We start from the raw sequence: 12,447 nt of genomic DNA, 5'->3' as shown, positions 1-12,447 counted from the left end.
CTTTGTTGGAGTATCGCTGTCTCCCATCACCCCTCGATAGGGCCGTCTTGTTGCAGGAAGACAAGCCCAGGGCTCCCACTGATTCAGCGATATTGGTGTGTTGCAATAATTTTATATGTTCATACGGGGAAAATATATGCTGTGTGTTTGATATCCAAACGTTACTTAAAATATTATGATGCTATTGACTTATATAACCATATAACAATTACAGCACGGAAACAGGCGATCTCTGTCCTTCTAGTTCGTGCCGAACGCTACTATCACCTCGTCCCACCGACCTGCATTCAGCCTATAACCCTCCATTCCTTTCCTGTCAATATACCTATCCATTTTTTCTTTAAATGATAATATCGAACCTGCCTCTACCACTTCTATTGGAGTTCGTGACACACTTATTTCAAGCTCCCCTGATAATTGACTTATTTCTATATTCATGCGAGGAAAATATGCGCTGTGTGTTTAATATTAAATTCGTTAGATAAACCCTTTTAGAAACGAAATTGAGTACATTAGCCACTTATCACCTGTATTCCGGTCGTGATTAACACCCCCCCCCGAACAGAATCTCTAAAATCAATTTGTAAGGGGGAGGAGGGGAATCGGCACGTACACGCATGCACACGCAGGTGCCCGCGCAAGGCTTCATGGTCATTGTAGTCTTACCTTGGGTAAACAACGTATTTGACTGCTACTCTCGTCCGTTGGCAACCCTACCCCCCCCCCCCCCCGGTCGGCCGGTCCGCAAGAATATTGTCAATATTAAACCGGTCCGCAATTCAAAAAAGGTTGGGGACCCCTGGCATAACTGTCTGGTATGGAGAGTCCACTGCACATGATCGGACACAGCTGCAGAAGGTAGCAAACTCAGCCGGCTCCATCATGAGCACTTGCCACTCTAGCATCCAGGACACCTTCAAAAGATGATGCCTGAAAAAGGTGGTATCTGCCATTAAATACCCCATCATCCAGGACATGCCCTCTCCTCATTGCTACCATTAAGAAGGTGCTTGAAGATGCACATTCAGTATTTTAGGAACAGCTTCTATATCACCACCATCTGATTTTTGAATGGACAATGAACCCTTGTACACTACCTCACTATAATTTTTTTTTGCTCTTTTTGGACTAAATTTATTTAATCTTTTATATATTTTCTTACTGTAATTTATAAATTTTTTTATTATGTACTGCCACAAAACAACATATTTCACAACATGTAGTATGCCAGTGATATTAAATCTGATTCTGATACCCGCTCCTGAAATTCAGTTCTATAGAATTTTATGGTATGGAGTTTCAGAATACATTCCCCTACTCTAATGAGTTCCTGTCTTGGGCACCTCCTACCTCCTGACTGTTAGCACATGCTTAAAACTTAAATTAAGCATTTGTTAACATAAAAGCTTTTGACAATTAAAAAAAAAGCACAGTAATCGGGCCAAATTATTAACACTGAAGCATAATTTACAATGTACACATAAGCATTTATTTTTTATTGTCCAATATTATTTCCTCTCTGAAAGATATCCTTGACTATTTGTATACTTCATATACTACACACGGTCTAGTACTCACTTGAATACAGCTATGAGGAGGTTCACCAGCAGAATATTTGCAACTAAGAGATAACAGGCCATTATAGCAGGGATGATCCATGCTCCAGTAATACAAGGAGGTAGGGGTTTACCATCCTCCGATACTCCAGCCCCACATGGAGCTAAAATGAAAAGAAAAGGATACATTAAAAAAATTATGCTCATTCCTGTGTCTTCACATATCAATATAGCATTCAACCAAAGTTGAGCTCAATGTTGAGAGGGGCATACGAAGCAAGTGCCATTCTGTACACAGAGGGCATAAAGATAATTAAATGGAGATAAATGTCCTCAGAGTTTTAACCATTGAGCAAAGTTGGGTTGTTATCATCATTAATGCTCTGCTGCTTGCCTTTTCACTCCCTGTTTGGATCACGAGCACAAAATATGCAACTGATTTAGTGTGGTAAATATGAATTTTTTAAAATCCCTTAGCTAGTAAATTGGTTGATGTTGCATTTCTATTAACTTTATTACTGTTGACATTTGAATTTTATTCATTCTTGCCTCTGAAGCAGGGGTAATTCCACCTACAGTGACTCTGCTGACTCATTAAAAGTAGTCCTTCTCTCACTACTCTTGACCCACAGCTCTGAAACATTTTCCTTTTAAGTATGTATTGAACTCATCTTTGAAAGTTACTATTGAATCTGCTTCCATTGTTTCGCAAGACAGATCACAGAAACCTGCTGCATAAGGAACTATAAATCTCATCTCAAACCTGTGCATGCTCACGGTCTTCTGCTGCTGCAGACAAATGCTGCTTGTTCCTGCTGCCCAACCCCTTTATGATATTGATGCCTCAATTGTTTTTTTCTCCAAGGCTTGTGGTTGTTCAAATTTTAGGAGAGATTACATTTTCAAAGAATCATGTGAGACAGTATTTCCAATTTAATATTAAGTTATGAAAAAAGGAAGTGGAACATTACTTTAATGCTAAATCATTAACTACATCAATAAGACCTTCAGTAAAATGTTTTTATTTATTAACATACAGCACAGAGTAAGTATTCTGGCCCTTCAAGCCAAGCCACCCAGTAATCCCCCAATTGAATCCTACCCTATTCATGGGACAATTTACAATGACCAATTAACCTACCAACCAGTACGTCTTTGGACTGTGGGAGGAAACCGGAGTACCCAGAGGAAACCCATGTGGTCATGGGGAGAACGTACAAACTCCTTACAGGCAGCAGTGGGAATTGAGCTCGGGTCGCTGGTACCGTAAAGCGTTGTGCTAACCACCACGCTACTGTGACACCCCAATGTACTAATTTATAAGTTGAAGGTTTCACTATTAAGCCAAGACATTTGCTGTAAAATGGAAAGTTACAGGCAACATAATCCAGGTGATTCCTTGAGCCTATGCGACCCAAGCATTGTGATCAATTAGAGTGATAGGAAGGGACAACCACAACCATCTTATTTAAATACACGTTTTCCCTGGATGGTGGGAGAACATTCTCTGATCATAGTCTGGAACACATTCTCCACCATCTCTGATGTTAGCCCTCCCAGAACGTACTCAATATTCTGAATTGATGATTGACTTCAAGACACTAGCGCATGCAATACTGAGGAGAAAAAAAAACATGGAAGATTGAAGAAAAGATTATTTTGATCATCTATCAGGTAGAATCATTGGAAATTGATGTTTGACTGAGAGTCCAGCCTTATCCAAACAATCAATAGCAGAGCCCATTTGCTTTCCTACTGATGGTGTGTGTTGCCAAGATGTACAAACCAGCGACCAATGGGAGGCTGTGTAACAAAATCTTCAGAAAGAATTCAATGAGAACTGCCCTCACCTTTATGACTAGGGTCTGATCAGAAGCCTCCCTCCCTTTTCCAGTACCAAGTGGTGGTGGTGGTGTAATTTATATAGTCATACAGTAAGTCATTTCCAGCTGCTTAATCATTCTTACATTGGGGTCCGCAGCCAAGGTTAGGTTTGATTTCATTCTGATGTTTCAGTGAAAGACCTCTTCTGCTGGCTGTTGCCCTTATGGAAAGATGTTATGCAATGTCCTTATCAACATTTATTCATAAAACAACATGACAAATTAACTGGTTTTTCTCAGATTTCTGAATGTGGAAGATTGCTGAGCACTAACTGGTGCTGTATCCCACATTACAGCATACTTCAACAGGACCTCAACGGGTACAAAGCATGATAGGTCATCCCAACCCCATGGAAATGCCATATACGATTAAAACTTGAGCCACGTTTAACACATTAAGGCTTTTATATAAGGCTTTAATTTTCACTGTACATTTCATGACCACAGGTCTCAGAGACGATAAGTGACTTTGAAGGGCTCGAAGAAACTCAGTGGCAGAAAACGCACACATGAAGATCTCACAGATATGCTATTGTGCCCAGATAATCTGTCTTTCTTTTGTTGGTGATGCTGACTAAGAAAATTCTGCTCTTGTTTTTGAAATAGTCCCATAAATTCATTTATGTCAAAGTGCAAAAGGGACATTGTTTAAAGTTATATTTTCAAGGGGCCACATTTTGCATTGCACAGGAATGTCCACCTAGACACTTTAAGCTCACCTATAGAGAGTGTGATGAACTGAAGCTAAGGCTATGGGCCTACTCTAGCTGCTCCAGGCTCCGGGCCTATGGGCTCAATTTGGTTCAGAATGCTGTTGCTTGCTTTTATTGTTTGCATGATTTGTGTTTTCTCTTTCTCTGTGCATTGAGTGTTGTTTTAAGATTGGGTTCTTTTGGGTTTCTTGCTTTGTGGCTGCGTGTAAGCAGGTGAATCTCAAGGTTGTATAATTAATACATTCCTTGATAATAAATGTACTTTGAATCTTTTGAGTGAGATTTGAACCTGCAGCCTTTTGACTCAGATGTTAGTTGGGGTGTTAACCATTGGCTGATGTTACTGCCCATTATGCCATTGATGTTTAGGGCAGCAATGAAGGTCCGCCATCTCCGGTGGTGTTCAGGCCTTCCTTCATGTCAGTAGCTTCCTCTCGGTGTTCAATATTGTCAGTCATGCAAATCCTAGGTGTGGACTCAAGAATACCATCACGCTCAGATGTAGAAGGATTCTTCACTGCTGTTTCCATAACAATTCTGTTTTACCAGTCAGGGTTGTTAGCCCTGAGCTGAACCCCCAAACCTGGAGGACTGGTGGACCATTCTTAGTCTGGCCTCTACCCTTTGACTTGTTTGGCATGGGTGACCCCACCAAGAACCAATGCAGAAAGCCCTGAATCCAGCCAGCCAACATAGCTCTCCAGGTCATTGAGACATGCAAGCCTCCAGACCGTGACAAGGTTGTGGTCCTCTTGGAGGCATAGCTCTTCCATTAAGAGTTCTGGAATTAAGTTAAGTACATTTGCTAGTCTTGCCCCCACAGCTTGTGGAACCAAACTCAAAATGGTTCGTGAAGAAGGATACTAGGAATGGAGAAACATAAACATGAATCAACCAACCTAAATAATGATGAGCTTTTCCCTGGATGAAAATGGAGTCCAACATGTTGACAGTTCACAGTGCAAGGTAGGAGCAAAATAATAAAAGGGGGAAAAGATCAGAAATTAAAAATATAACTTCAAAATATACAGGAAAAAGAAAACAGCTCCACATGAATAAATGGTAAGTCAACGAGTCATTATCTGATTTATGTTGTACCGTTTTATGTGCCTTGAGACCAATTGTTAACTAGGGTGAATTTTGATCCAATCCATTTTATAAGAACAGGAGGAAGTTTCTCATTTCCTTGAGCCAACTCCATCATTCAACGTTCAGTTAGATATCACCTGATCCATCTCTTGCCTCCATAACTTTCATACACTTTGCTTAGCAAAAAAAGAAATAGTTTGCTGCTTTGTAATTTCCTAATGACTTCAACCTAAACAGATTTTGGGCCAGTGTGGGGAGAGGAGTTGTTCCTAATTCCCTATGATTTTTGTGAGGAACAGGCTGGCCCTAATCTCAATGCTCACTTGTTCTGGACTTCTGGACCGTATTGTTTATTCCCATCTGTCAATCTTTTCAAATTCCTCAATGCTCTTTCTGCTTTCTACCTCAGTAATTTCCTCTAGCCCTATTAACCTCAGAGATATCTAGCCTCTTCAACATTCCATACCATCATCATGGCCATCTTTGGCAGCAGTGCCTTCAGCTGCCATGGCCCTACATTGTGTGTCTTTCTCTACAAATCTCCCTGGCTCTATTTCTTTCCTTCCTGCAATCCTTTAGATATTCCATGTGAACAAGTTTGTGGTCATCTGCACTATTCCCAACAGGAAATGCTGGAAACCTCCAACAAATCAATTGTCAATAGCTGAGAAAGAAGTAGGTATTATTAATTTATCACAACGAGAAAGATGATCCAACTGAAGCATTAACTTGTTTTCTCTGTACAGATGTTAACTGATCTGCATTTTCTGTATTACCTACATTTTTATTTCAATTTCAGATTGTTAACATATGCAATATTTTATTTTGTACTAATATATTCCTTCAGGTAGTTTGGTATTCCATTTTATTTGATAAAATTCCCATGAAGACACTTGAGATGTTTTACTTTATTTACAGGTGCTACATAAATTCAAGTTGTTGCTGTTCAATGTGCCATTTGTTATGTGATTAGTAAACTTTTAATGATTAGTAAATGGAATGCTTCAAGTAATCATTTTTGGAAGTGTAGAAACAGAATTCCCATCTTTTTTATTGCTATTACATGTGGAATATTTGGCACACAGTATTTTAATTTGCTTTAAAGTTTGGTTGCTGTCAGTAATTTAGGTTTAGATGGACATTACAAAATCTTTCCAAGACATAAGCAGGCCCTCAAGCACCTGCAGGGTAACTGACAGTCACATGTACTCAATCACTAGTATTGCAAGTACTCCTGGTTAAGCACAGTTACCCGCAGGTCACCTGCACATGCTCATATTCATGTAAGGTTTCTCTCTCTCATAGTTGCCCCCTCCTCATTCATATTTATTCTTAACCATTCATAGACATCCTAGTCATCCATGGGGAATCAACACTGCACACATTCCCCGGCAGACAATTAACTGACTTTTTGGTATCTATTGCCATCCATAGTAACCCATGTTCACTCACGGTCAATTTGGTCAGCGAACACTTCTCCATAGATCATCCAATAGGGCATGTAGAAAATGTTTCTTGCCAGCCTCCAGGACGGATCTTCATTGGGGTGAAGTATTGCTTGGCGGGCCACTCCAAAGCTCATTAAAATTACCAGCATGATGATGACAAAGTACATCATGTCGATCATCTACAAGCAGTGAGGTTGAGAAAAAAAGCAATATTAGTAACCTGGGAAGAGAGGACACCATTCAGCCCGCTCAAATGTTTCTGCTCTTCATTGGACTATGGACCATCTGCATCTTCACTCATCTACTCCTAATGCTTCCGCAACAATTTTTTGAGGAAGGAAGAGTACCAGGTCTTAACACCCCTTTGACAGAATTTAGTTCTCGACTTCTTCCTTGTTCTTAGCTCCCTCACCAGAGGAAACAGTTTCACTATGTCTACCCTTGCAATCATACCTAAATCACCTTTGCTTCAAAAAAAAACTTGTCTATGCAACCAAGCCTCATTATTAACCCTTTTAGTCCTGGTATATTTTTATATGGAGGTCAACTTAAGGACAAATTCTCCCCATTACTTTTTTCCCCTACCATGGGTAACCCGCCTGAGAAATTATGTCCTGTACTTCCCCATGTGAGTACAGGATTCCCAATGGAGATTTCCTTTTGGAGTAATCCAATACAGGAAGATGGCAGGAAACAGGGAATTGAAGGAGAGAGAGGAGCATGTGACAAAGTTCATAAGAAATTATTAGAGGAGGAAGAAGAATAAGTGGTACATCTTGAATGTATTTGTTGCTGTTCTTTGGGCTAATGTGCCATTTTTATGTGATTAGTAGTTTTTCTTAACCATTCCGTTTATCTGGTAATAGAATGATTTGTAGGGAAAGCAAACCATTCCTAAGATGCCATACCAAACATAACCTTATGGAAAGTTGGTTTTGGAAACATGTCTGAAATTTCCAGTCCATCTTCAGAGTACCAGTGCTGGGATAGTTGGCAAAGTTTTATGTGTTCTTCAAAATAAAATAAAATCTGATCTATTTCCTTTGAATTAATTCTTTTTATCTCCATTCATACCATCATAGAAAGGACATAATAAAATGCACCTTTTTCATTCTTTTCTTTGCATTCTTGATAAAGAATAAGTGAATGAAATTTGAAATTTGATTTACAACAATGCTATTTCATGTAAATGCAGCATAACAAACCAAAAATTACTTTAAAATGAAATGTCTTTGTGAAAATACTTTCAGGAACTGGAGTAAAACATGTATTCTTTCTACTCTGTCTAAATCCCTTAATTACGTGATGTTGTTGCATTCCCCTTGATTCTTTTAATGAACTCATGATTTAATGATTTTAGTGCTGGAATATTTGAATAATACCCTGGCCCAGTTACTTCTTGGGGAAGGAATTTCAGATTTCCAATTCCTATTTTTGTGAAGAAATGTCTCCAGCAGCCTGAAGCTTACTTCACATTTGCAGTGTGTTCTGCACACCAAAGCAAATAGTCTTTGTCATCATATCCTTGCTCATCCTAAACAAATCAATTCTATACCCAATTGTCATCCAGTTCAAGGGAATATGAGCCTGGTTGACACAATTCCTGCTTGTAATTTTACCGTATTACCTCTAGTGTTATTCTAGCGATTCTGTGTTGTGTCAATATATCCTTGCTGAGGTTAAACTTCTCCACTCAGAAACATAATATTTCAATGCTTTGAAGTAACCACATAAGTTATTTTAAAAGAGAGATTTTGTAACATGCATTCACATAGAATAATACAGAATCACAGAACAGAACGAGACCATTTAGCCCAACTGGTCTGTACCATTCTTTATTCTCTCAAGTCTCCTCCCACTATTCTTCATTGTATCCTATTATACTTTCTGCTGCTTTTCCTGCTCAGTTTATCCAGATTCCTGTTAAATGCATCTCTGGTATTCATCTCAACCATTCCATGGAGGGTACCCCAAACTCTCACTACTCTCTAGATAAGGACATGGCTCCTGAATTCCACATTGAATTTATTAGTTACTTTTAAAAAAAAACATTTATGGCCTTGCTTCCGGTCCTACATGCAAATGGAAATATCTCTACATTCAAACTGTCAAGCCAATCCATAATCTTAAGTAGATCTATCTCAACAACCTGTGGCCGCCCCCTTTTCAAATAGAAGCCCAGCTACCCAGCCTTCCCTGGTAGTTGCTGCCTCTCAGTTACGGTACTAATATCTGTGCCCGGAGCTGAATTTCAGTAATGAGCTCACTGATTAAGTAGCTTATTTATCTTACCATTTTTCCAATCATCATGACATAAGGCCCCAGATACTTGTTGACCCCGAAGATGTCTAATAGGCGAATGTACCAGTAAATGATGTTAACGCAGTAGATGACCCGGCCGTAGCTCATGTATGGCTTCTCCTGCAGGCGTAGCACCATCCCCACAGAGAAAAGCAGGATAGCCATGAGGTCGGTGATGTTCCAGTACTCCTGCAGCCAGACCTTCACTTTCTGCAATAGCTTACCAGGCTCTGACATCAGGATCTGATCAAGCCAAATAATGGTGTTAATTCAATGGAACAGAGCAGCAGGGTAAACAGTGCTTAGCAGTATCAGAGCTAAGATCCTTAGCCACTCACGGGTTGAGCTTTGAGGCTAGTGAGTACCGGAAAGGGTACAAATGGAACTATTAAGTTGAGAGATACTGGTGCATTCAGTTACGGCATAACTATACCAAGTAAGATTAGAAGATACAGTCAGTGGACTCTTTATTAGGTACACCTGTACATCTGCTTGTTAATATAAATATCTAATCAGTCAATCGTGTGGCAGTAACTCAATGCATAAAAGCATGCAGACATGGTCAAGAGGTTCAGATGTTGTTCAGACCAACAATAGAATGGGGAAGAAATGTGATCTTAGTGGCATTGATCATGGAATGATTGTTGGTGCCAGATGGGGTGGTTTGTGTATCTCAGAAAGTGCTGAACCCGGCAATTTTCATGCACACCAGTCTCTAGAGTTTATAGAGAATGGTGAGAAAAATGAAGGACATCTAGTGAGCGGCAGTTCTGTGGGCGAAAGTGCCTTGCTAATGTGAGAGGTCGGAAGAGAATGGCCAGACTGGGTTAACCTGACAGGAAGGCAACGGTAACTCAGATAACCACACGTCACAACAGTGGTGTGGAGAAGAGCATCTCTGAACGCACAGCATGTTTCAACCTTGACGTGGATAGGCTACAGTGGCAGAAGACCACAAACATACACTCACCAGCCACTTTATTAGTTACAGGAAGTACCTAATAATGTGGCCTCTGGGTATATTGGAACAGAATTAGGCCATTTGACACATTGAATTTACTCCGCCATTCAATTGTGACTGAATTTTTTTCAGCCCCATTCATTCACCTTCTTCCCATAGCCCTTAACCCTCTTATCAATCTCTGCCCTTAATACACAACAGTGTTCAAATGTTGTTTCTGGCCATCGACAGCATGACTAAACCAGAACACAAGACAAGACATTCAAAATAGACACATAGGATTAAATTGGGTTGCTGGGTGGTGCAGCTCGGGCTGGAAGGGCCTATTCTGCACTGTATCTTGATAGGTAGATAGAGGGGGAAAGAATGATGGAGAGAGAAAGAAACAGAGAGACAGACAGACGGACAATGAGAGAAAAGTAAATTGTTTGGGAATGGAAAAAAGTTATTGTCCATTCTGCCGGTGCTTGTTCCATCAGCATGTCCAGAGATTATGGTCAAACCATAGTGGTTAAGAGAGAGTTTGTGTTCTGATGAAGTGTTAGACAGATGAAGATGAAGTGTTAGTACAGGCAGTAACTGCAGTGATGATTCCACTCCCCTTAATTTTAATTCCTGTCAGAGACAGGAACCAGTGAACCACCTATGGGGGCATATTAATAGATTGGCCCTAAATGGTTGGTCGTGGTGCTGATGGGAATCGTAATCCCTCCTATCCACTTTGTGGAAACTGAACTTGTATTTGATCACAGTTAGAAACACAGTTTCCTGAATCCCTGGTGAGCTGGCCTTGCCTGCTTTAACAAAGTTTAGCTCATTCACATATTGCAGTGAAACAACATCCAGTACTGTGAAAATGAGATCGTACCTATCCACAAACAGTGATATACGTATGTACATAACAGCTTCTCATCCATCTGCTCAGATTCCTTTACAGCTTCATCGCCTTCGTTATTACTCTCGATAATTTTACTGCTTCAACAGTTCTGGTCCAATGTGCACACAGAAACTCCTTTGTTTCATTTATGTCTATGCTTTCAGCTGTTGAAAGCTGTTAAATCCTTCCTCTTTGACTAAAGTAACTTGGGAGGGTTTAATATAAAAGCGCTATATAAATGCAAGTTCCTGTCAAGCTTACCTCTCGCATCTTCTCTATGCCGAGTGTGAAGATGTAAGAAATGACTATCCACTCCTGTACTGATGGCCACCGCTCCATCTTCACCAAAACGATGTAATTAAAAAGCATCAGATAGCCAAAGTATGCCAGCTGTTTGACAGGAATCACACCGCAGTATATCAGTAACATTCCATAAGACTGGCTGAAGTCTTCTATAAGATTACACTGAATGTACAAGCACAAAAATATTCTGTTTGGCCCAGCAGTCCATGCTGGTGTTTGGTGCCTCTCTTGAGCCTCCCCCATACTTCTAGACCTGGATTTATCAGTGAAACCCCTTTACTTACTTTTCCCTCAAATGCTTGCACATCTTCCCTTAAGAGCATCTATAGTATTTGCTTTAACCACTCTCTGTGGTAGCAAGATCCATATTCTCCCTGCTGTTTGAGTCACGAAGTTTCTTCTGAATTCCCTATTGGATCTCTTTATGTCCAACTCTCATCGATAGCTTCTGTAACAAAACCTTTCATTTGAAATGTGTCTTTCGGATATTCAGACCTTTTTTCTCAGAAGGAAACTGGACCAGTATATTCACCATAATGTCTACCTTTGGATACCTGGTTTCATTCCTGTAAATCTCTGCACCCGTTTCCATTTTATAATACAATAACCAGAATCACATGCAATACTCTAAAGTGTCATGAAACTAAGGTTTAAAACCGGTTTACAGACATCCCACCCTGCAAAAACTAATTTCAGGGAGGTAGCACCATCAATTTGCGGGAAACTTCTGGAAGAGGTGGAATGTCTGCAATAGAGTAGCTCCTTAGCGGCTAGCTAGCTAGTTTAAATAATGTTAGCTATGATAATGAACAAATGACACCTGTTAAACTCACCTCAACATGTCTTTTATAGTCTTAACCCACCACGGGCAATAGAAAAGTCATTGTTGCAAACAGTGCTGCGAGCAACACTCATTATTTTGACCCCTATCAGGCAGGGGTACACTTTAGGGTAGTCTGGGGTGACGTACGGTTAATATTTTTTTGGAACACTCTGCAATGGTGCACGCTCGCTCGCGTGCTCTCTCTCTCTCTCGTGGTCGCTGGTGCGCTCTCAAGCGCTCTCGCTTGCTTTCTTGCTCGCTCTCGCTTTCTCGATCGCGCGCTCGCTTGCCTTCGCTCTCGCTGGTGTGCTGTCTCTTGCTTTCTTCTTGCTCTCTCTCTCTTGCTTTCTCTCTCACTCACTCTCAAAAAAATTGATTTCCGTGATATTGTATATAATTTGCGGGCATCAGGGAGCCACTATTAATATGCAGGAGACTCCTGGAAGTTCCGGGAGAGGTAGGATGTCTAGGTTTAGCAGAACTTCCCTGCTTT

General features: G+C 40.4%; 1 protein-coding gene across 8 annotated transcripts in view; it reads right to left on the bottom strand.

The window, feature by feature from the left end:
• Positions 1–12,447, bottom strand: part of trpm3 (transient receptor potential cation channel, subfamily M, member 3) — a 539,467-nt gene that overhangs the window by 16,556 nt on the left and 510,464 nt on the right. For all 8 annotated transcript variants that reach the window (XM_063049027.1, XM_063049028.1, XM_063049029.1 and 5 more), the window contains 4 exons: positions 11,090–11,218; positions 8,982–9,233; positions 6,694–6,868; positions 1,579–1,720 (listed from right to left, as the gene is read on the bottom strand). In XM_063049027.1, the coding sequence (XP_062905097.1) occupies positions 1,579–1,720; positions 6,694–6,868; positions 8,982–9,233; positions 11,090–11,218 (698 nt within the window). The remainder of the gene's footprint in view (positions 1–1,578; positions 1,721–6,693; positions 6,869–8,981; positions 9,234–11,089; positions 11,219–12,447) is intronic.

The sequence above is a fragment of the Mobula hypostoma genome, chromosome 5 (assembly GCF_963921235.1).
Source record: "Mobula hypostoma chromosome 5, sMobHyp1.1, whole genome shotgun sequence".
NCBI classification, from domain to species: domain Eukaryota; kingdom Metazoa; phylum Chordata; class Chondrichthyes; order Myliobatiformes; family Myliobatidae; genus Mobula; species Mobula hypostoma.
Note: the sequence above shows the minus strand (reverse complement) of the source record. Positions and strands in the feature narration are given on the sequence as shown.